Source organism: Drosophila pseudoobscura, chromosome 2 (genome assembly GCF_009870125.1).
Source record: "Drosophila pseudoobscura strain MV-25-SWS-2005 chromosome 2, UCI_Dpse_MV25, whole genome shotgun sequence".
Classification (NCBI taxonomy): Eukaryota; Metazoa; Arthropoda; class Insecta; order Diptera; family Drosophilidae; genus Drosophila; species Drosophila pseudoobscura.
The window spans coordinates 2,961,519-2,985,735 of record NC_046679.1 but is presented as its reverse complement, the minus strand read 5'-3'; the positions used below and the strand labels follow the sequence as shown (position 1 = coordinate 2,985,735).

At 47.5% G+C, this 24,217-nt stretch overlaps 4 protein-coding genes across 6 annotated transcripts in view; 1 reads left to right on the top strand and 3 right to left on the bottom strand.

The window, feature by feature from the left end:
* LOC4800543 (putative uncharacterized protein DDB_G0277255) overlaps positions 1 to 7,408 on the top strand; it is a 67,511-nt gene extending 60,103 nt beyond the window's left edge. For all 3 annotated transcript variants that reach the window (XM_033385765.1, XM_015183162.2, XM_001357769.4), the window contains 2 exons: positions 3,220 to 3,766; positions 3,916 to 7,408. In XM_033385765.1, the coding sequence (XP_033241656.1) occupies positions 3,305 to 3,766; positions 3,916 to 5,826 (2,373 nt within the window). In that variant the 5' untranslated portion in view covers positions 3,220 to 3,304 and the 3' untranslated portion in view covers positions 5,827 to 7,408. The remainder of the gene's footprint in view (positions 1 to 3,219; positions 3,767 to 3,915) is intronic.
* A 674-nt stretch (positions 7,409 to 8,082) lies between these two features.
* Positions 8,083 to 10,128, bottom strand: Ir94e (Ionotropic receptor 94e). Its single transcript, XM_001357768.4, has 2 exons — positions 9,621 to 10,128; positions 8,083 to 9,562 (listed from the first exon to the last, which is right to left on the bottom strand). The coding sequence occupies exons 1-2, from the start codon at positions 10,098 to 10,100 to the stop codon at positions 8,231 to 8,233; spliced, it is 1,812 nt and encodes a 603-aa protein (XP_001357805.4). The 5' UTR covers positions 10,101 to 10,128; the 3' UTR covers positions 8,083 to 8,230.
* Positions 10,129 to 10,677: 549 nt separating this feature from the next.
* On the bottom strand, positions 10,678 to 12,770 carry Ir94d (Ionotropic receptor 94d). The gene is made up of 2 exons (XM_003736215.3): positions 12,263 to 12,770; positions 10,678 to 12,198 (listed from the first exon to the last, which is right to left on the bottom strand). Exons 1-2 carry the CDS (start codon positions 12,695 to 12,697, stop codon positions 10,864 to 10,866), a joined length of 1,770 nt encoding a protein of 589 aa, XP_003736263.2. The 5' UTR covers positions 12,698 to 12,770; the 3' UTR covers positions 10,678 to 10,863.
* A 103-nt stretch (positions 12,771 to 12,873) lies between these two features.
* On the bottom strand, positions 12,874 to 13,883 carry LOC6896799 (allergen Tab y 5.0101-like). Its single transcript, XM_002136967.3, has 3 exons — positions 13,710 to 13,883; positions 13,254 to 13,648; positions 12,874 to 13,182 (listed from the first exon to the last, which is right to left on the bottom strand). Exons 1-3 carry the CDS (start codon positions 13,851 to 13,853, stop codon positions 12,918 to 12,920), a joined length of 804 nt encoding a protein of 267 aa, XP_002137003.2. The 5' UTR covers positions 13,854 to 13,883; the 3' UTR covers positions 12,874 to 12,917.
* Positions 13,884 to 24,217: the final 10,334 nt, after the last annotated feature.

The window sequence follows — 24,217 nt, the reverse complement described above, 5'->3', positions numbered from 1 at the left end:
TACTTGGCGACTGGTTTTGGCTTTTATTTGAGCCGAGCCGAGCTGTCTGCGCACACACACGCACACGCACACGCAAACGCATTCGACGATTGGTAATTGAAACTTGTTAGTGAAGACATTAAAAAATCGTTTAGCAAGGTATTTGGGTTAAAAATGCGTGGAAAATCGTGCAACCAAAGCGACTAAAACAGCAGTAGCCAGCAGCAACAACACACGGCAGCAGCAGCAGCAGCCACAAATTCAACAGAGAAGAAAAAGCGGCCCAAAGCAGAAGCAGCCAAAGCGTGTGATTTTCATTGATTGTCTGCCAGGAGGGAGGAAAACCCAACCATTGAGAGAAAATTGTGTAACCGCAATATAAAAATTCCTGCACATAAACTAATCCCAGACGATGGGCCTGCCTGCCTACCTGCCTTTTGCGAGTAATTCTTCTGGTTTGTCTCCGCTTTTTAGCATGTGACGATGGCGGCAACAATGGTTGATGATTGTGAGGATGGGGAGGGATTTGGGCCTAATCATGACCTGGACAGACCAAAGAAATTGTGCTCAAATTGAAAATTTTCCAGTTTCCCTACTCGTGCACTCAAATATGCAAATACCTAAGCCAACGGGCTCCAGAGCTTGGCTTAATTAAAAAGCCTTTCAATTATTGGAACATTTTTATTTATTACCCACTAGCACTAGTTGAGAGCCCGATACCGAGCCCCCACTCACATCAGAGCCCCCCTTCCGATGTATAGATAGTTATTCAAACATAAAAACCCATCATGCTATCATGTTTTGAAAATGATGCCGCCTCGGGCTGTTTGCATTTGCCAAAATGCGCTAACAATTTCTACGATTACGATTGCGATTACCATGCAGCATTTGGGAGGGAAATAAAATGCAGTTCCAATCCCCTCTGAGACCCCCTGCCAGCACCGATACCCCGTTGCAGTTGCACTTGCATGCATCTTCATCATGGCACAGAAACGAGCAAAGATGGGAAGATGCATGTGCCGGGCACATGCACATCCACATCCACATTCACATCTATAGACCACGTCCATGATTGGCTGGCCGCCAGTTATATGAGCACGTCTCGACGGCCGGCCAACTTTCTTTCTGAGACTCAGACTCTGGCCCAGGCTCTGGTGCTGGTGCTGGTGCTGGCTCAGGCTCAGACTCCGTTTTGGACTCCGTCCCGCATCCAAATCACAATAATCGTGCTCAAATTAGTCAATATTTGAGCGCCAAAATGCTCAAACAAAGGATTATTATTTTATTTCATATTTCTGCAAGTTCTCCCCCCCACGGTTCTCCCTCTTTCTCTCGCGAAGCGTTTCCCTGCTGTCGGCCATAAAGTATATATAAAGTAATTTCTGCATCTTAAACATGATTATTAAGTAAACTACTAGGCAGGCCGCCGAAGCAGCAACAGCAGCAGCAGCAGGTTGGGCTGTCAGTTGGCAGGCAAATGACCACAAATGATTACGCAGACTTTTCGGTCTTTTCGGTGTTTTCGGTGAAATTTTCAGAGCTTTGCCATATTTTTGGGCAGCTCTGGTCTCGAGCGGGGTCCGATGGTCGGGAGCGATAAGCCAGGGAAAACACTGGAAAACGAGCTCACCTTAAGAGCCTTAAAAATGTTAACTGACCGCTTAACAAATGGTCTGCACTTGTTGCCGCTTTTCTCCTCTTTGGCCTGGTCTTTGATCAGGTGTTGATGCTGCTGCCGTGGCCGTCTCCCAGCTAAGTATTTCCAGAGCCCCATGCCAGTTTGATTTCTCCCCAGATATTGAACTTAAAAGTCTCTAGAAGCAGCGGCAGCCCGGGCAGCATCTAAAATATTTTCCAGCAGCGGTATTTTCTCTCTCGTACGCTCTGCCCTTATCTAAAGTATGCAGGCCGGGGTACGGGCTAGAGCTCTATGTACGACTGCGACTACACCAGCAATGCAAATTTGTTAAGTCATTTTTGTTTGTGGTTCTCACGCTGCCACGCTGCCACACCGCCGCAGAAACAGCAACAGAATCGCCGCAAGGTCCATTTTTCATACACATATAAGAGAAATATACGATTCTGAGTCAGTTTCCAGCGAATAAATAAACAAAAAAGAGTCAAATCAATTTGACAATTTGAACATTTGGCACATTTGCTAGAACACGACTTGGGGGCACAACTAGATACAGATACAGCCACAGAAGCAGGAGGCAAGAGGCAAGAGACCCAGCGCGCCGGACTGTCAGTTCGATCACCTTCGGGGTACACCACACATGAATATATTGTGTGTAATTCTGCAGATATGGGAATATACAGTAGCCAGTATCAAGCTGAACTGGCGGCAATGTACAGCACAGGGCAGGGAAATAGGATACTCGATAATTTATTTGATTCTGCGGGAGAGTACTGCAAAGTATTTCGTTTTGTTCGACTTTATAGGGTTTTGTATAAAATTATTCGTAATTCAGAGATCTATTAGATCATTTCATTACTTTTATTATACAAACTATAATCCCCACGATCTCCATAATTACAATCCAGAAATACTTAAGAGCCCCATTTCCCTGTGCGAGAACGTACTTTTGTGCAAGCCACTATTCTAAATGCCCGGCTCGTTGTGCGTCCGCCTGTCTGACTTGCCAAATCTATGCAAATGAAACAAGCCAAAAGCTGAGAGAAACAAGAATGGACCGCAAAGTAGGGGAAACAGCCAAAAAAAAAACAAAACAAAAAAAAGAAGAGAAAAAAACTGTCGCAATGACAGGTTGAGTTTGGTTTGAGTTTGGCATTAGCCAAAGTCCAAGTGCGCCTTCGCCTTCGCTTCGCAGCGGCAAGAGATTTACGAGGCGGGCACGCCAAATGTGTTTACACTTTGTCACCCTTCTGTCAGCTTGATTTATTCGTTTGCAGATAGCCAGCCGGCTAAAAAGCCAAGCCAAGAGCGGCTCAAATTAAAATGCAAGTATGGCCGGAATGCAGGCCCAGGCAATGCGGCTAGAATGAGTGAGCGAGCGAGCGAGTGAATGACTGATTGACTTAAGTGGCCGTCTGACAAGTGGCTTTAATCAATCGGTGTGTCAGAGAGTGGTGCTCTGCCTGTGTGTGCGTTTGTGTCTGTGTTGGCCAGAGAAATGGAGAAACCAAAAATGAAAACGAAATCACGACAGGAATAACTTAGACGCAATTTTCCTGGAACTTCTTCGAATCCCTCCGACTAATCAACTTTCTTTTATTCAGTCTCTTCCGCAGTTAACCAACACTGACAAGCATTAGCCAACACTTGTCGACTTAAGGCGCTACTCTGGCGCTTCAGGCACAACAAATGATCGGCACTGAGGATATGTCCGCATCGGCTGGCATGGATATAAGCGAATCCTTTCGTGCCGAGGATCTCTCCAAGGCGGACTTCTTCGACTTTGTCACTGGCCCCGACATGGGCATCGGCATTGGTGTGGGCGTCGACTCCTTGGGCGTCAGCCTGCACCAGCAGCAGCACCATCAGCAGCAGCCCCACCAGCAGCAGCACCACCACAGTCAGCACAACAGTCACACCGCCAGCCACGTTCAAGTGGTGCACCAGCCAACCATCTCCATCTCCACCCAATCACCACAGCAGGCCCTCTGCGGCGGTGGTGCGAGAACCAACAGCAGCATGATCCACGATGGTGGGGGAGGCGGCGGCGGAGGGGGAGGAGGAGGAGGAGGTGGCGGTGGCATCGTGATACCCGTGGGCAATCGAAATGGTAGCAGCAATGGAGGAGATCCCACGTTACAGGGCTATGAGGTAGGTCGCAGCTTCTTCACAGCAAAAACTGCAAGAAAAATATATACCAAAAAATATGAAAACATTAAAACATTGGCCCATCTGATCCATATAGTAAACAACTCCTTTTCTATAATATCCCATATTTTGTGTCCTTGTTATCCTTTCAGTTCTGGAACCAGGACAAGGACAACAGTCGCCTCGATTCTACCTCCATATTCGAGGACCTCGATCGTTACTGCTGGCAACAGCAGCCGGTCACTGCCAACGCTGGTAATGGTGGAGCCACAGCCACAGCCACCAACCAGCCCAGTCCCACGTCTCCTCAGTCGCACCACCACCAGCAGCAGCAGCAACAGCATTCCCATGCCCACCAACAGCAGCAGCAGCCCAATCCCAGCAGTTCCTCGGCAGCCTCCAGTGGGGCGGGCAGCAGCAGCGACACCATCAGCAGCCTGGACACCACCGACGGACAGATCTACACCTTGACAGTATTAAACGGCGGCGAGCCCTGGCTGAAGCGCTCCGAGGCAGAGCAGCTGCCGAGCTCCCTCGATCTGGACAGTCTTCTGGGCAGCTTTCCGGGGTACATCAAGTCGGAGTATCCGTACGACGACAGCGGCTTCAGCACGGACGGCAAGGATGTGATCGTGAACGGGGCAGATGCCAATGGTCTCAGCAGTATTTCCCAGGGCCCCACACAGACGCTGCCCTCGCTCGTTACGGCCATTTCCATCGCGGGGGGCAATGACTTGGGCCAGCAGTTGGCCCAGTTCCAGAACAACAACAACGACTGGCATATGGCCGATCACAATGCCGAGACGGAGCAGAGCACGGCGGAGTCACTGCTACGTAGCGCGCTCCAGGGTAAGGGGTACTCCAAGGGTCTGCATATGCAGAACGGCCTAGCCATGCCCGTCGTCAAGGAGGAGGATATGCGGCGCCTGCTCTTCACGGACGATGCCGCCGATGCCCTGGGCTTTGCCGACTCCACGCTAAATGCCGCCCAAATGTTTGACGAGGCTCAGGGCATGGCTGGTGTCCATCTCACATCCCAGCAGCAGCAGCAGGTGCAACAGCAACAGCAGCAGCACAATGGCAATGCCAATATCATTGTGGACGATATGTTCCTGTCGTTGGAGAACGCCTTCAGCGATGACTTTGAGAAGATCAAGCGCATCGCCAACGAGGTGCAGCAGTTCTGCACCGGAGGCTCTTCGACGCCCACGCCTGGCACAGACTACAGCAGTGCCACCGATGTCCTCATGCAAATCTCCCCGAATCCGACGGCAATCACGACGGCCAATCAGCTCCAGCCGCCGCAGCCACTAAAGCCGGAAGTGAGCACATCAACACCGCCCACGGGCGGAGCAGGCTCGTCCGCCAACCATCCTGGCAGATCTGGCAGTGGCATCTCAAAGCCCAAGAAGCAGTACAAACGGAGCAGCAGCAGCAGCACTACCAGCAGCAGCAACAACAACAACAATCCCAATGTGGCTAACAACAACAACAACAACAGCAGCAGCGGCGGCAGCGGCGGAGGAGGAGCACTGGGCGTGGTCATGGGCAGCAGTGCGGGAAGTGGCAGCTCATCATCCAGCGGCAGTGCGAGCAGCAGCAGCAACAGTCCGCCTGCCAACTCCAGTGGCTCCTCCTCCTCGGCCAGTGGCGGTGGTGGTCAGCGGAAAGAGCGCTCCCTGCACTATTGCTCCATCTGCTCGAAGGGATTCAAGGACAAGTACTCGGTGAATGTCCACATCCGCACCCACACGGGCGAGAAGCCCTTCGCCTGCTCCCTGTGCGGCAAGAGCTTCCGGCAGAAGGCACACCTGGCCAAGCACTACCAGACGCACATGACCCAAAAGAACAATGGAAGCCTGATCAAGGGCAGCTCCTCCAAGCACCAGAGATCCAGTGGCGGATCATCTGCGGCAGCCGCAGCAGCAGCGGCAGCGGCCGCAGCAGCAGCATCCATGAATCAGCAGCGGCAGATGACTCCGTCACTGCCTGGAATGATCAGCAATCCTAACACTCCGCCTGGCATCCTGCCCCCAGCCAATGGCCTGCTCACGAATCGGTAGTACGACGGCAGAAGTCCCCGCAAACGAAACTATTTCTTGTTCCTTACTCACAAAACACACACACCCACACACACAACGACAAAAGCTAAATGAAAACTATATATACATATATGCTACTCGAATACATACTCCTGGAGGGATATGGGGATAACCCACACTCCACTCCGTCTCGAATTTACGTCATTGAAGAATTCCTATATTCAGCTTTCTGTGCAATTCCTATATACCTACTCGTACTCGAACATATACCAACCAACACTCGAAGCACTTCCAAATAAAATACTCAACTTAATGTACATTTTAATGCTTAAAGACACAACCACAAATTAAATTTAAATGTGCCAAATTTTGAAGATTTTAATTAATGCTACTACCAGATAGAACCTACAATTAAACTAAATAGAGATACGTATAAGTGTAATCAAGCTAATGAAGCAATTCTACGCGTGGTGATATCAAAATGAGGCCAAACGCTTCCCTGCTAAAAGAAATACTTACCCTACAACAACCGACGTCCTAAGATCCTGACATCCTGAAACTCTTAGAAAACCAATCCACAAACTTCTTCTTCGTCTCGAAAACAATGCGTGTTCTTCCTGTAAATTGAAAGTATTTTGTTTTTCTTAGTTGCATTGCCCAAATTAGCATAATTTTTGTGTATATAACTAATTAATTGATTAACTAATTATATCCAATTAGTTTGTAAACAGCCAGCTAAGGGAATGCCAAATGCTTGAGTCCATGTTCAAGAACACTGACCCAGGGCCAGTCTTTATTTCTCCTGCCAAGAACTTTCCACAATTTCTCTCCTCCCTCAAGAATCTCTTTGATCTCTTGGGCCCCTGCCTGCTCCCCCTGCCAGTGTTCGCAGACTTCAAAGAGGCATTCTTCTTCAGTAGAGGAGGGCACAAGTAAAATAATGATGTATGTATAAAAATCTACAAACAATGCGTTAAACAAACTCAACTTGCACTTGCCATTATTTTTGTATTTGATAAAACACGAGTCGTAGTACGACATACCATAAAACAAATAATAATACAAATAGTGCCCCTAAATGTATAGACAACGTTAAATAGAAAGAGAGCGTTAGAGAGGTTAAGCGTAGGTTAAATATAACTAATGGTTAATTAAACTGCCAATTATTTTGTGATAGTTTTTAAAAAAGGTAATTCCATTATAATATATTATATAAGTGCATATCTTCAATGGTGTTTGGGTTATGTAACATTTAATCGATTTGTTATAAACTGTGTGTAAACTCTTGTAATACGAGTAGTATTTGTCTTCTAATTTATTGAATTTAGTAGTTATATGTACATACATACGACAGCTCGAGAGCTACTAGCTAGCTATCGGGAGAGAGAGGTCGATCGATCCTTGTTTTATATTGAAGCCTAGGCTAAGCCACACACATCAACAAAAAATCTTAGTTAAATCTTTGTTAGTTATTATTTATGCACACACACACACACACTCGACACACACATATCCATTTGCGGTTAAGTTTTGCATTAATATTTTTATTAGTATTGCAAGCATTAAAAAATAAAGAAATCTTAAACGTTTTATTGACAATTAAGATGCGCTTCGCTTCGTGTCTGCATTGATCCTGCCTTGGGTTAATTAGTTTCAGTCTCTGCCACTACTGCCACTCGTTACGGAGTCGCACCGGAGTCTCTGCAGATTGAAATAATTTTCTCCAATAAAGGAAGACCAGCGCGCAGCCGCACATGAAAGCTCATGCTGCAGCTGCGCATGTCAACCGGAGACGCAGCCGGGGCCCACAGGCAGGCGGCACTTGTCAGTCAAAATCAAAGTACTCGGTACCTGGCTACCGCCACAGACTGGGCATCAGTGCCTCATTTGGTGGATGGCTGCAAATGCGTGCCGCATGCGCCAAATGGCCGAATGGGCAAACGGCTAACGCCACCAGCAGCCATCAGCGTAGATTAGAGAAAATTTTTCACCCGAAGAGATCAGGCACCACACGACCGAGACACAGAGACTGATGCCTCAGCTCCAGCTGCTGCTGGTGCTGGTGCTTCTGCTGTTGCGGCAAAAAGTCATTTGAGATCGAAACATGTCGATTAGGGAATTTCAAGAGGCGCCAGTGGCCGTCGCACAGGTGGCTAACATCGTGGATGCCGCTGTCGCTGTCGCTGCCGCAGACCGTGGCACCTTTGGGGGAGCGGGAGCCGCAACAAGCACGCGTCTTAATTGCTTTTGATGTTTGAACTCTGAGCCAGGCTGCGGCATACGTACGAATAAGAGAGTATATTTTTGCACAATGAAAATCGGGTAACAGCCACGCTGATCTCGTGGAAACGAAAGTTATCTGCGATGGCTAGTCAAATATCCATAAGCCTGGCCATAAAAATATTAGAGGGATGCCTTCATTTAACTAGCCGCCGCGCCGCGCCTCGCCTCGTCTGCGTAGTCTATGCCGGACCACCTCCAGTAGCCAGACGATTGAGGAGAGCGCCGACATGAAGGCGAAACCATACCAGACATACTGCAGATCTATTAACTGCATGGCCCGGAACTCTCTGTGGGGACTCAGGTCGAGGAAGTGCAGTTCCCCTGCCTCGATCAGCTCCGAGAAGGCGCTCTGCATCCAATGCAAAGTGAGGCCCGTTGCGGCGAGTTCCATGATGAGCGTGAGAATCGGTTCCAAGAACACAGAGTTCTCGTTGATGGGAAAACCGAACGGTATGTTATTGAAGAAGCAGAAATCCTCACGCATCCGGAACAGGGGCTTTGAGAAGACCTTCTGCTGCTCGGTGACGACCATCCACTTGGTGGTGTGCATCATGTAGCCGTACCTGGTGTTGAAGGAGTCGCGCAGACTTATGTAGCGACTGAATTCTGGCACTACCATGAACATGGACTCGTACTTCCGAAACTCTGCGAGCCGCCCAATCAGCTCCGCATATTCCGGCGTCCAGGCCACCACCTTCAAGCGGGAGGCATACAAATCATCGTAACTGCGATATGGCATTTCCTTTGGCGCCGTGGTCAGGTAGGAGGAGAAGTAGGAGTTGTACCAGGACGTGATGAGAATACCCAGGACGCAGATCTCCAGATAAATGCCACGAACAAGAGTGGGAGCTCGACTAACCTCAACGAAAGACTGCCCCAGAACTCCGCGCAGACAGCTTTCGTGCAGGAGGAAGTCATACGGAGCCACCCGATACCCATGGAGCCACAGAGTCATGGCCAGCAGAAAGGATATCCCCACCAGCGTAAACAGGGTCACCAGGAAGGCCTGCAGATCGAACACCCTTGTGTAGTACTCCGGCGTGGAGACGTCTGCCTCGACGGGCAGCATAAGGCACCAGTTCATCTGCTCGTACGGGTACGTGAAGCCGAAGGGCGGTATGGTGGGAAAGGTCAGCGACATGGCCACCTCCACGGTGTGGTTGCGCACAGCGGCCACCGTCTGCATGGATGGGGCAAAGACGGTCGGGTTCGACGGCAGAAGCGGCTGGACGAAGCTGAAATTGTATTTCCGCTGAAAGACGTCCATGAAGTGGCCAACAGTACCCTCGTACACCACTTTGCCCCGCTTGTAATAGGCTATAACGCGTGGCGAGGTGCCCCCAATAATCGTGGGCATCCGATATCCAAGGAAGTTCCGGAGTCGATTCGGAAAAATTGTCAGCGGAGAGTCATAGGTTCCCTCCTCTATGTGAAGATGGGGAAAAGGCGAGTAGCGGTAGAAAGTGTGAGTTTTCTAGAAGAAAAAGGAAATAACTCCATTTACTTTAATCCATGAATTTTCCTCTACCCACCTCGTGATCCGCAAATAAGACAAGGACATTCAGTACCGTCATTTTCCAGCAATGCGCAAATATATCAAAGAGTAGTCCTTCACTGGCCGGTTCCGTTTCCATCAGAAATATGACTCTCGATGTGGTCATGTGTCTAAGATTGGACACCAACGCCTTAAGCAAACCATCGTGCTCCTCCAGCCTGCCACTGCTCAGGTATACCACAGTCACCAGTCGACTGTGGATGCCGTTGTGGAGAAAGTAGCTAACATTCTCATCCAGCTGCAGTACAGGGACCCTCAGTTCATCCATGAGCTCCATGGCCAGTGTGCTGCCATTCCAAGCCTGATCCGGCACAGTGGCATTCCTGTTCTTCATCAGCAGCAGGTATTCAAAGTGAGACTCCTGCCGTATCCTGTCCAGCAATTGCACAACCTTTGAGCCACTCGCCCCCAAGCAAATCAGGCAAAGGCAGGAAAGCATCAGACACGGACAATCCATCACGATGGACGAGGCACCACTGCATGACACTGATTGATGCCGCTGCACATTTAAAGGGTTGCTAATGAATCCGCCGACGACACCGGCTAATGGCCAAATCCAATTAGCCGACCATGTTAACAAGTCCCAAGCCGAGAAAAAGTCGAAAACCAAAAAAACATATTTCCCCCGGGACTACAAGGCAACAACTGGAATCACGCCTGTGTCTGGGTCATGTACTCGTACAATAACTGTGATATAAAGTAATTGTTAGATTACCATATATCCGAATACCTAATTGCAGACTTTATTCGGAGACTCTTTTCAAAGAAAATCGTTCCTTTTAATAATGTATCAAAATATTTCAAAAATATTTCATTTTTTCATTTTCTACTTTTTACTTGATTAGCTAGAAAATTGTTAATTGAATTACATCTGGGCATTAAAATAAAAATTGTATATTTCATATTCAAATTAAGCATTTACATGTTTAGATTAAATAGATTTCCTATAGATTTAATATACTTTAATCATTTTAAACAATTTTAAATATGAATTATATAATCTAAAAACAGAATATTTAATTTTAATTTAATAATTTTTGAATTTAGAACTGGACTATTAAAGATTTTTGATATCATTGGGTGAGTTGTATTGTAAACCAACAATTAAAATTTTGTAACCAATATTTTAAGATAATAATATTAATATCAATTTAGTTGAACTTTGCTGTTTTTCTCTGAGTGCAGTTAAATTGAAAATCGATTCCGTCGTACACTAGATTCTATACCTGTCCGAGTCTCACCCTTATTGGATGACGCCAGAACCACATCAGCTCCAGAAGAAACACTACAATTGCCAAAGCCATCATCAAGCCAAAGGCCACCGAAATGTGTTGCAAGTCCATCAGTTGCATGGCTTGAAAGTCCTTGGGCTTGCCCCGATCGACAAGACTCAACTGACCCGCCTTGATCATGTCCGTGAAGGCCATGTCCCGCCAGCGATTGAGGAGACCAGTTGCCAGCACCTCCTGTATGAGGCGGTCCAGGGCCTCCCGGAAGATGCTGTTTTCCTTGATGGGAAACACAATGGGAATGGCGTGAAAGAAGCAGAGATCCTCCCGCATTGTGAAGAGTGGCGAACTGAAGATCTTCTGCTCCTCACTGATCAGCAGCCACTTCTCCATCGGCAGCATATAGCCATATTTCGTATTAAAGGACTCGCGCAACTCTATGAACTTACTGTAGTCAGGCTCGAATTGGAACATGGACTCATACTCCTCTATGCTGCTGAAGTACTTCAAAAGTATACGGTATTCGGAGGTCCATACCACTATCTTTGTTTGGGAACGCGCAATGCTTTCGTAGCTGGTAAAGGGAGGTCGCCGCGGGGCACTCGTCACGTAAGTGGAGAAGTAGGAGTTGTACCAGGTGGTGATCAGAATCCCCAGCACGCATATCTCCAGGTAAATACCGCGAACCAGAGGGGGAGCTCGAAATACCTCGATAAAGGACTGTCCCAGCAGTCCCCTCAGGCAACTATTGTGCAGGAGAAACTCAGTCGGCTGCACCCGATATCCATGGAGCCTCAGGGACAGGCCCAAAATCAGAGAAATGGCCACTAGAGCCAGAAGAATGAGTAGAAATGCCGGCCAATGAAATACCATGGTGTACAGCTCGCTGCGTGGGATCTCCTCCGGTACAGGCATCATCAGGCACCAGCTCATCAGCTCGAAAGGATACGTTAAGCCGACGAAGGGCCCCTGGGGATAGACGGCCGCCAGAGCGAACTCTGCGCTTCCGTTACGCACTGCCCCAATCAGTTGCAGAGCCGGCGGAATGGCGGACTCATTCAACGGATGCGGCTGCACTAGACGGCAGTTGAACCGCTGCTCGATGCTCTTCATCAGATTACCGACCAGCCCGGAGTATATGAGTTCTCCATTGGTCCCTCGGTACACGATTAGACGCGGCGATGACCCGCCCACTGCAATCGGCAGTCGATAGCCCTGTAGATCTGACATTCGAGGAGGGAACAGCATGGTGGTATTCTCGAGGCGTCTCTCAATGAACTGCAAAATGGGGAATGGCGTGTAGCTATAGATGGTGTGGGAAGATTCCTGCAAAAGATGAGCAACAAATTGTAAGCAACAAGTGTATATTCCTCTGGCTATTCTGTTTTACCTTAAAATCCTCATAAATTACCAAGACATTGAGAAAATCATGCATCCAGAACCATTCCAGCAGCGGTTGCACTCGCATCTTCCGCTTTCTCATCACGAAAAGAATCGGCACGGTGTTCAGCATTCTCAGATTTAAGTGGACAACCTCAAGCAATCGATCGGGGAAATCTTTCACAAAACCAATGCTCAGGAAGTTCTTCGAATGATGTTGACTCAGATTATAGTTCACGTGGGGGATCTTCTCATCCATCTGAATGACGGACACCGGCAGCTGCCATAGGCTCTTTAGCCAAATGGGTTCCGAACTTCCGAGCAGCAGTACAAACTCAAAGTTCAGCTCGCTTTTAAGTTGCCGAAGAAACTGCAACTCGAAGCAACCCCAGCCAGTACTCAGGCAAGCCACTAGGATTAACTGAAGGATCGACTGCTGCATCATGCCGTGTGCTTGCGGGAACGCTTCTGTGGGAGGAGTTCCTTGCAGCAGTCCCTTTTATGCAGGTCCCAAAACACACATTTGCCTACCCTCCGGCCCCTGGGACGTGAACAGTGACAGTCATAAATTAGCGCACACAACACGTGAGGTTTTTGCACAGAGCATGCATTTTACGAGTATGCCCTTATAAGAGGATATATTATCATCGAGTAGTTTTCATCCATCACATGTATTGATCGGAATAAATTTGCGTATTCTCCGGATACTTTTCTCCGATGGCGCACAGATTCTTATATTTGATATCACGACGCTTGCAGAGCAAACCCGGCTTCAAGGCTATTTGGTAGATGGCCGTGTGCTTCATGCCGACTGTGGAAAAGCAGCAGCTCACGTAAAAATAGTTGATTCGGTCCTGGGTAAATTTGAAACCGGCACATCCCACCTGCGTATTGCGTTCCGTCATCAGCAGAACTGGCTTGTATGTCGATCTGGGGATTCGATTACAGAAATATGATTCTAATATTGTTAAACAATGGGAAAACGCATCCGTAGAACCTACCTAGAATCCTTGCGCTCTTCAAGGTATACTGTTTGCTCTCTGGTCACATACTGTGCCTCCTTTGCCCATCCTGCTATCATACTGAGGACCACGTCAACGTTTTTCTTTTCCTTTCCCGGGTAGGCGGTGGTGTCGAAGATGCTGCCAATGTTGGGTATATTCGGCGATGTCATGCAGGGGCGCGGCAGGGGCATGCAGGTCATGAGATCGGCCCTGGCGAAGTACTCGAGCTCTTCGGACCAGCTCATACGAGCCATCCTTCCGGCCGGCAGCAGATATCGCGTCAATCCGGTGGCGGCCTTATTCCGAAAGCTATTCAACGCCCCAACTATTTCGTTCTGGTGGTGCCGCAAGTTCACAAACTTACCCGAGGGCTTGCATTGAAAGGTGAAGTTCTAAGAGAAGCATATACGATTGGAACAGCCCAAAGAAGTTACTCGATTCTCATATATCTACGCTCTTCACACAAACTAGGTTGTGCGGTCCACAGTACGGCAGATCGCAGTAGAGGTTGGGGTTAAACTTGAACGCCGCCGACACGCCAGAGATACATCCAGCCAGAAAAAACGTCAGAGTCAGGCAGGTACAGCCTAAGGACATCTTGGTTGGAGAACTTGTAGACAACTGGGAATCCCTCCGCTGGACGGCTGGCTTTTATAGCCGAACACTTACTATGAATAATATGGTCTGTTCATTATTCAGTTATCTGTTATGGGAGTTTTGCTGACTTTCTTCGAATTTTGCCAACTGGCAAACTCGCAAACTGTTGGCTACAACGGCACTTGCATATATACACACATTAGCGAGTAAACTGTTAAATGAATCAGTATTCAGAGTTGTTTATTTATCAAAGAACTTTACTCAGGAAAGAAGTTTATAGTAAGAAGAAACACAACACAACAATACATACGTATATACACTAGGTGACAATCCACCCACCCCCATCTTACTTGCTTAAGCAGCAAAAAGAATACCCTTGATGGAATTAACCCAACACGTTATCTATGTCTATCCACTGTATAGATACTTTGAGTATGATTTAGCTCTTTTTTCTCTGAGTGTATTCAGAGTTCCATCAGTTGTTTATTTAACAAAGAAATAGATATCATATCTGACCATTAGATTGCTATAACATTAACTAGACCATATGTTCAAAGAAAGTGATAAAACTGAAGTGTAAAATGGCAAAGAAAGAATTACTTTGCAAGTCTTGAAGAATTTCCCTTCAGCACAGCACCGTTGTTTCCTCATTAAATGGAAACACATCTTATAATCTGCAGATCATACTTCTTTTGCCATAAAGAGATCTCGACAAGCTGCCACAGCTCCAAAAAAAAAGATGTATGAAACTTAAATTGAATTAAGAAAATAAAAAATAATTGCGGAACGCATCGCAGCCATAACTGAAATGATGCAGAAATCTGGTTGCACCGATGGATCACTCTTAATGAGGAGCGGCAGCCACATTGCTCATTATACGAGTACATATTGTATATATTTTTCAAGCACTTGTAACTTTTGCTGCACTCCACTCGATTTGGCAGATGCGTCAGCACTTGACCCGGCCACAGACTCAGACTCCACAGTTTCCCATTCGTAGACTCTGCCCCCTGCCCCCTGCCCCGTGTGTGTCGTCTGCCAAATTGAGTTGACGTTGACGTAATGCCCCGCCACTTGAATGATTCTCACTCGCTCGCTCCCTCTTTTTCTGGCTGCCTCGCTTTGTCCTCCGTTTCTTTTTATTTTGGTATTTTTGTATTTATTTTTTTATGAAGTGCATCATCGTCTGGAGCCGCCTTGGACGGTCAATTAGCTGCACATACCGAGAGTATCTCTCGGGTCGAGCACAAAAAGAGTGGCAGCGTGGAGAGCTTTACATGGCAGGGCCGCAAATCTTGTCGGGGTCTTCTCTGGTTGGTCTTCCTTCTTTTCTTGTTTTCATCAGTTTTTATCTCCAGTTTGGTTTCGGCTGGAGGTCACGTAGAGTCTTTAATTGGCTGGGTTGCGTACGAGATGACAATTTACTGAGAATTGAGCCTCCAGAGTTCATGAGTGCTCGAGCGGATTCTTATAGAGCGAATCTTTTGCAATCCTGAAACTCCATTCGAAAGCCCATAAACAAAACTGAAAATATTGGCTGCTTTCAGAACATTACTTTCAAAACACCGAGAAGTTTTGGTTCTTTACACATCTATCCATCCGCCTGATATTTAGAAGAGATCCTTAGATCCTTACACCCGAGTATGGATTTCTGAGCATTAAAACTTCCTGGCGATCATAACCAAATGTCATGGAGGCCCCGTTCCATTCGTTTGGCATAGAGATCTGCGCATGCCGCAGGTAAGTAACGTATACATACGAGTATATGAGATGTGGAGTGAAGTGCGGAGGAAAGCCACAACTCGAACTCGTAATGCCGCAAGTGATCGTACATCCGACTGCTTCGGGGGCTTTTGTTGTCCAGTTGGTGCTGGTGCTGGTGCTGCTGGCCACGAGACATGCACGAGCCATGGCATACGCTCCAGCTCCTCCCCAGACAAGCGTTGCATGCCACCAAAAACGGTAGTCTTTTTTGGGGGAACAACAATGAGGCCGGACCTGGGACCTGGTCTCATTGAAAAGCGAAAGATGACCAAATAGAAAATGGTGAAAATGGCAAAAGGCCAAAAACGGACTGACAAAATATTTTTGTATATGATAAATGGCACAGTTTAAAGTAAGTCGAGCACTTGCAATTGTCCAGGTCCATGCATCATGCGGCGGCAGGCGGCACAATGTAAATTTCCACTGCCGCTCTGACCATTTGTGAGTGTTTCTACGGCCGGGCCGATGCCCGGTGCCTGGTGCCTGGTGCCTGGTACCTGGCTAATGGTGCCACACTAACCATAGTCCAGCCATAATCTAGTACATTTTTCGCTAGGTCGTCGCATAGAGACCCAGAGCTCCAGTCCAGAGCTGCCTGATTTATGAAAGGGTCTCATAATTTACCACAAATATGGTCATAATTTTTTTGGCTTTTACTTTTTGGGGGGCTGCTGCTGGTCTCTACTAATGAAGCGGCAGCCGCCAGAAACGGAAAAAGCTCCCCCAAAAATAAAAGAAACCAAAGCAACAGCAAAAGGAGACAAACAAAAAAAGTAACAAAAGCAAAGAAACTCATTTAAGTGGATGGACAGCCGATGGCCACTTGTTGCCATCGTTTCCTAGCAATCAGCAACCGCAGCCACAGTGGTGGAACGTGTCATTCCTAACAGACCAGGACCCGACCGAGCCGTGCCTATAATCATCATCAACATTACCAACCAGCTAGCCAGCCAGCCAGCCAGCCAGCCAGCCTCAGCCTCAGCCTACAATGTGGAGCAATCACGTCCTGGACTGTACTGGACCGTGCTGGACTGGCCAGGGGCCCACTGTTCCAGCCATGCTTCAATAAATGTCACTCCTCAAGCTTTGCATCTAAAAATTGATGACAATAATTTGTTGCATTCGCCCGAGGGGGTGTGGCCAGCGCCGATCTGCTCCGATCCGCTCCAGCCTTAGCCTAGCTTCAGCCCAAAATTGTCTCGGACAGACTGGAGCTGGCTCGAAGCTGCCACCGCCACTGCCACTGCCTCTGCTGCCACTGCTGTTTTCAACACAATTTATACAAAGTGTCGCAGTTTTTGGCGCTTTGCATTTGTTGCTGACAGACTGCCAGCCGCAGCCGTGCCGCCGTGCCGCTCCGTGCCGTGCCCCCTGCAACGGTTTGCACTTTGCCGATACAAAAATGAAGCATAAATTTCGTCATTTTGTCACAAGTCGTTTGTATGCGATACCCTGCCTGGATAGAGGCAGTGTTAGGGGAGGAGCCTGGGCTCGAGACTGGCACTGGAACTGGGATTGGAACTGGGATTGGAACTTGGGCTGGGCTGAGAGTTGATTGCAAAGCGATTTGGCGAATTGTTCCCCCCACAATTCCATAAAAAAATCAACACACACTCCTCTAAGACCAAAACCAAACCCCAATCCCAATCCCAATACCAACCGGACTGGACCGTAGAGGCGCTTTGATTTGATTTCGATTACACATTTTTCAATTTGATAAATTTATTGAGCTCCGGCTTCCAAACAAATCGCCTGCGATGCCAGATAAGAGCTGCGAAACTTAATACACCAAATATAATGAATCCTACAGCATGAGTGCAACGAGTAGCATCTCCAGCTTCTGGCTACCTCTTGGCCATTGAAAAACACATACGAGTATATGGCCATGGCCATAGCCATGGCCTGGCAATCGCCTTGTAAATGGCATCAATTGCGACCTTTTGGCATTCTTACGGAAACATTTCGCTAATGAAACCGATACCTCAAATGTCAAGACACGATCCGGTCCGGTTAGGTTCGGTTTAGGTTCGGTTTTGGCCTGTGGTCAGTCGCCTGCCCTGCTCCTGGCCAGTGGCAACAGCGCCTGCAGCATTTACCACATTCTAGCCAACTTATGGCAGCCATAAAAATGTTAAGCACAAAACATTTGCCACATTGGCACCTTTTGGCCAACGAAAAAACCACCAGAAAAGTAAGCGAAAAACGATGCAAGGAGCAGAAAGAAATGGAGCACGCACGTGGCAAATGCCCCCGAGGCGAAATTGGATGCTCCTACTTCTCCATAGTGATCGCAGCTGCAGTTCGTTATGCGGAAGCTGAATCCAATCATAATTCGAAGACGGTTCTTGTTTTTTTTTCCGGTCTGGTTAATTTATGAAGACTTTCGAGAGCTATCAAAGGAATGGTACGACATGTAATTACTACTGAGGTGCGAGAGGTGCCAGAGGATTGCTTAGATTGGGTTACCTATGCACCCCGAATATTTCATTTCGAATTGGGGGTGTTTCATTTTATTGTTCCGCTTTTCTCTTAGTTGTGTGCCATAAACGGAAAAAGATCATAAACAAACCACACGACTTGCGAGTAAATTTCCAACCTTATTGCAAGGAAACCCACATCCTCCCTCGTAAGCATATAAGCCAAAAGGCAAAAGACTCCGTTTATAGGCGCTACTTAGGCAATTGCAATTACTGCCTGACTTGATTATTTCTTTACAAAACAGACAACTCTGAAATTAATAAAAAATAATTTGTTAACAGCACACACTTGATGCCGAAGCAAAGAGATGATGCTGGATGGGACGTGGTGCCCCAAAGGAAACACGTCAAGCAATCATTCAAAGCTGTCCCGTCCCAGAGTAGGGGAGAGGGGGCCGGGGATCGGACCCATGTTGGAGTGTGCTGTGGCGTGGGCGTGCAGCAGGGGCAGCAACAAAAGATCTGTGGACACACATAAACAACATGCGACGCTCGATGTTGGCTGGACGCCAATTTCGTGGTACTCATGGGACCCCAGAGCAAACCAAACATACATACACGTACATACATACATAAACGTGTACGAGTGCACATATGTATGTTCATACGTACTTCGTATAGGATACGTGTTTAAACAAATACAATTTGCAATTATATGGCAAGCAAATCAAGTTGAAATCAGCATGCGATTTCCACCTGTGGCCGGCGTCATAATTCGTGGCTATGTTTTTGGTCATAAATCTAGCGATTTACAATTATTTTTTGTTTGTTTTTGTCTCTCTGCAGGTTTTTGTCTCTCGTTTTGGGAAATAGAGAAATACAGAAAATGCATTTCGTGGCACAGCGGGCCTGGACTTGGACATGGACATGGTTTTGCCTGTTGCTGTTGCTCTGGCAGTTGCTGTTGCTGTGGTTCGTGTGCAGCAACAAAAGGCACCCAGCCAACTGCTCCTAATGGCCATTATGGTCATTTCGTTATCACTTGCAACAAAGCAGACCCAAAGCGGCAACAAGGAAACGTTGCCACAGCCTCTCAGCCCCAGCCTCAGCACCGATGCTAAGGCCGAAGGAAGCCCAGGCTGAAGCCAGAGTCCGTGATCTGCTGACAGTCATAAATTTGCATAGATTTTGCAATGCAATGCAATGCTCACTCAAACAACAAATATTAATGGAAAATGGAAAATCTTAAGCTAAACACTGACCAAAAGAAGAAGAGGAAAATTATTTACGATGACGCTAACGAGCGACGACAGGTGGCGCTACGCACCATCCCCCCGTCCTGCAGTCCAGCACGCAGCTCCCTCTCTCTCTGTCACTCTCTCACGCACTGTGATAACGCGGAGTGCGTGGCTGTAAATTGATTTTACGGCGCCGCCCGTGTCCAGGCCCCAGGCCCCAGACCCCAGTCATCTCTCAAACCATTCAGCTTGTCTAAATTATGCAGAAGACAAGTGAAAATTTGCGTTAAGCGGAGTTTTCCTCAGCCTCCCTCCCTCTCTCTCGCTCACTCACTCACTTGATCGGCTTTGGAGATGGGCTTTTAAGTCTTGAAATACACTTTTCACGAGGCAGGAACAACTGTTTTTAGTTTGAAGCATTATTTTAGAGTAGTTACTTATTTTTCTTTGATGGGTACTCACGACATTGGTGCAAGCTCGTGGAATATCCCGACCCGTTCTCATCTCTAATCTGTGCGGTTCCCTCTCTCTTTCTACAGCCATCGCCCGCTGTCAATGCATTATATAAAATCGGCTTGAGGGATTAGCATCGCGTACGAACGACTATATGTAATTAAAAGTGAAATTGTTTTGCCTGCCAAGGAAGGGGTCCTAACGAGTTTCCCCCTGCCCCCCAACTGGAAAATGCAACTGCAACTGAAACTCGAACTGCAGTTTTGCTCCACGATATGATTGATGGATGAGTTTGAGTTTGTCATGCAAATTTCAACAGTACGGACCGTTCCGTTCGTTCGTTCGTTCGTTCGTTGATGATGATGTTGTCTGTGGAGCAGGGACCCCTCCTATCCTCTAACCAACGAAACGGCCAAAACATCTATGAGTCGTTTGGGGCTAACGAGCGGCGCGTGGTACCCGGTGGAAGGCTGGTTCGGTTTTTCTTAGCCATATTCTGATATCATAAATATGAAGCTGTTTTTATTAAAAATTGCCTGATGCCCGAGACCTGGCCTAAGCCATTGCCGCATGTGTGTGGCATATAAATTGCATTGCGCTGGAATTTTAATGACAGCCTTTGGAAATTAATCTAACGCGTTCACCGGCAAGGCAGCCAGAAGAGACCAGAGCTCTGGCTCTGGCTCTGGCCCAGTCCCACATCAACATCTTGTTGGGAAACGAGTTTGGAAAAGTGTCGCAGATTGTCGTTGTGGTGGCTGCTATTGATTGTTAAGTGATTTGCTGGGCCCGACTGAAGCAGGGGCCCTGCCAACGCTCCTATGGATGGAGATGGCGATGCAGATGCAGATGCAGTGGGTCTCCACTCCACCGAATCTGATCGGTATCTGGGGAAATAAAGAAGCCACCGGCTGTGGATGCGGCGGCGGCGGCTTTCACTTGTCCCGCATTTGCATGGAAATTCCGCGCCAATTTCAGCGCAATTAATCGCACAGCCGAGTCCGATCTAGAGACGCCCCCAACCTGGATCCCCATCCTGGACAAAAACCGAAAAAAAAACACCAACAAAAACCAGTTGAGGCTCATTTGCATGGCGGCTTAATTAAAACAGTCTGTGGGTGGGTGGATGGGTTGGCGTTGCCTTGGTGGTTCGTTGGTGGCTTGCCATCACCCATCCACTGCCTTGCTTTCTCTCTCTCTCTGCCTCTCTGTGGCAGCCACCGCTCGTCTTTATTTATGTGAAAATTTCGTGGCACATCTGCCTGGCCACCATTTAGTCAACGGGAAAATTTACTAGCTCATAATTTAGTCAACGGCAGGAGATAAAAAAAAAACGAGGGGGAACGTTGTGAGTTGCTGCGGACACCGCAACTCTACGGTTATACCCGATACTAAGTCAGTATGGCTCTCCTCCGGCAGACGCCGCTAATATTTAACGACACGACAAAGAGTGCGTGCGAGAGAGACAGAAAATCAGTCTGAGCGTGACGTCGGGCGCTGCGTAGCTACTGCAAATTGATTTGTTCCTTTTGGCTATAAAAATGATCTGATCTGATCCAGATTCAGCAATCTAATAGATATGGTCATTATTTATGATTCTGCGTTTTTAGTTTTCTCAAATCTGCAATATTGTGGATGCAACAGATTTTCGTCCTTTGTGGGGGCGGAAGGGGGTGGGGCGAAATTCTGAGATATACGTTTTATAGTGACATCTTAAAGGAGTGTGTGTACCAAATTTGGTTACTCTAGCCTTAATAGTCTCTGAGATTTGTGGTTGCCTCAGATTTTCGTCCTTTGCGGGGGCGGAAGGGGGTGTGGCGAAATTTGGACAGGAAACGGTCAAGGTCCGATATCACAGGAGTGTGGATACCAAATTTGGTTGCTCTGGCTTTTATAGGTTCTGAGATCCTTGAACTCATATTTTACAATTGGCAAAACCGACCATGAAACCTGTGTGTTAGAGTGAGACAGAGCGAGAAAGAGTGAAATTGTTTTCGTGATTCTGGCTGTAATAATTATACGATCTGGTTCAGATTTTGCACTCTAGAAGATATAGTCATCTTCTACGATTCTGCGTTTTTAGTTTTCTCGTATCGTCAAAATTGTGGATGCCACAGATTTTCGCCCTTTGTGGGGGCGGAAGTGGGCGGGGCAAAGTTTTGAAATATTTTTGGAGCAGTGACATATCACAGAAGTCTGGATCCAAAACATCGTTGCTCTAGCTCTTATAGTCTTTGAGCATTAGGCGCTGAAGGGGACGGACAGACGGACAGACGGACAGACGGACAGACGGACAGACGGACAGACGGACGGACGGACAGACGGACAGACAGACATGGCTCAATCGACTCGGCTATTGATGCTGATCAAGAATATATATACTTTATAGGGTCGGAAACGATTCCTTCTGGACGTTACACACATCCACTTTCACCACAAATCTAATATACCCCAATACTCATTTTGAGTATCGGGTATAAAAAAACAAAAATATTGTAGCTAAGACAACGCAGAAACTTTCATGGCCAAAACGGTGGCCAGAGTGGGCGAGCTGTGTGTCAGTCATGGGAAAAGCGGCATCTCTCCGCCTGTGGAGCCTATGGAGCTGACTGATTGAGTACGCTAATTTCCAGGAAAGGAGGGCTGTAGAAAGTGCACTCTACCGTCTGCCTGTGAACAGAAAATACATATATCCTCCCGAAATATGGTTCGTATTCGATGCCGTATTCGAATGATTATGCAAATAGAGTTCATATTGGAACAAAATTAGATTTCTCAATATAATACTTTTGTCATACCTTGGTTAACCTTGCAGACCGCCTGAATGATATGCAAGATTATCTAGTGCATTCCGCTTTATAAATAAATCGACAACCCGTCCAGACAGGCATCGTGTCAGGGGCTGGCTAATAGATCGACCATCGTTAATGTGACAATTGAAATGCTTTCGGTTTTTTTGTTGTTCTTCTGTTTGGTTTTTTTAATCCAGGCCAGAACGAATTCGGTGGCAACAAGTAGAGGAAATAGCCCAAACCAAACAACGGCAGCAACAGGAACAGCGACAACGACAACAACAACAACAACTACAACGACAACGAAAACGACAGAAAACGTTGTCAATTGATTTTCTGCACTATTTCAATTTGACCTGGGCCCGGAGCAACGGTAGCCGGAGGATTGCCTGATGCCGGAGTCGCAGAGTTGCCGAATCGCAGAGACAGTGCAAAATGAAACGAATTAACAATTTGATGTAACTGTGATTTTTTTCGGGTTTTTTTTTGTTGTGTTGTTTTTGTTTCGTTTTGGCCACAGTCGCTCGCACACGCCCTCAACGAAGCGAATTCAAAAGAAATGCTTATCGTGCTTCAAAGAAATCCAGGCAACGGCAAAGGCAACGGCAACGACTGGCCAGCCACAAAACATGAAATTGAAAATGCCAAACGCTAAGAGACCCCGGTACCCCGGGCCCATACCCGTACCCATACCCGTACCCGTACCGCTATCCCACTCCGCACCAGATAGACAATGTAGAGCTTATAGTAAAACTGTAACGAAACCCGATTGAACCCGCCATGGGTGGCGGTGGCTTTGGCTTTGGCTTTGGCTGTGCCTTTTGCCAGAGCCACAAATATAACAAGTAGGAACAATACAGTGGACATTTCGACTATGGGATACCCGTTAATTGGACGCCGCGCCGTCTAATATAGATGTAGAATATTGGCTTGCAAGCCCAAAGAAGAGTTTGATGTCAATACCTTCAGGATCCATATTCGAACCGCTTCAATACTCTTCTGTTACAAGTAATATGCCTTTTGCGATCTACGAATACCGGGTATTACAACAGCAAACGGCGGACCTGAACCTGGGGACATGGACAATAACATGTACGAAAAAATTTCATTGCTGGTGCTTTTGCTGCTTTTTGCTCTATGGCGGCCGGCCACGATCCCGATCCGGGCCGTGGCCGAGCGAAAAAATCTCTGTCAAAAAATCGCTGGCGGGCAGCTGCAAGGCCCTGCCCAAGCACATCCTCACGAGGCAACACCACCAACAACTGGGGGTAACAACAGCATCAGCAGCAGCAGGCAGCAGGCAGCAGCAACATCGACGACTACGACAACAGCAGCGACAACAAAAGGCCGAAAAAAAAGAAATAATTAATATGCCTCAAAATATCCCGGCCAGGTTTTATGACAGGCGGCAGGGTTTCGAAGGGAGACTGGCTGGGGAGACAGGAACTGGGACTGCGACTTGGACTGGGGGATCCATGCAGCTGCACTCGGATGCTGGCCGCTGGACGCCGCCGGCGGCAGGAGCTGGAGCAGCAGTTTAACTAACGGCTTCTGTGCTTGTTGTGCTGCCGTTTCCGCATCTCGGTGTCGCCTCAGAATGTGCACGATTTTCCCTCAGATTCAATTTCAAGTGCAGCAGTGGCAGTGGCAGTGGCAGTGGCAGCAATAGTTGCTACAGCTGCAACTGCAACTGCAACAAC

Excerpts from the sequence above, each read along its gene's own strand:
- Ir94d (XM_003736215.3), bottom strand. The coding sequence starts at position 12,697 with ATGATGCAGCAGTCGATCCTTCAGTTAATCCTAGTGGCTTGCCTGAGT. Across the intron at positions 12,199-12,262 it reads TAATTTATGAGGATTTTAAG|GAATCTTCCCACACCATCTA; the intron begins GTAAAACAGAAT and ends CATCTTTTGCAG.
- Ir94e (XM_001357768.4), bottom strand. The coding sequence starts at position 10,100 with ATGGATTGTCCGTGTCTGATGCTTTCCTGCCTTTGCCTGATTTGCTTG. Across the intron at positions 9,563-9,620 it reads TCTTATTTGCGGATCACGAG|AAAACTCACACTTTCTACCG; the intron begins GTGGGTAGAGGA and ends TTTTTCTTCTAG.
- LOC6896799 (XM_002136967.3), bottom strand. The coding sequence starts at position 13,853 with ATGTCCTTAGGCTGTACCTGCCTGACTCTGACGTTTTTTCTGGCTGGA. Across the intron at positions 13,649-13,709 it reads ACCTAGTTTGTGTGAAGAGC|AACTTCACCTTTCAATGCAA; the intron begins GTAGATATATGA and ends TGCTTCTCTTAG. Across the intron at positions 13,183-13,253 it reads GAAGAGCGCAAGGATTCTAG|ATCGACATACAAGCCAGTTC; the intron begins GTAGGTTCTACG and ends TCGAATCCCCAG.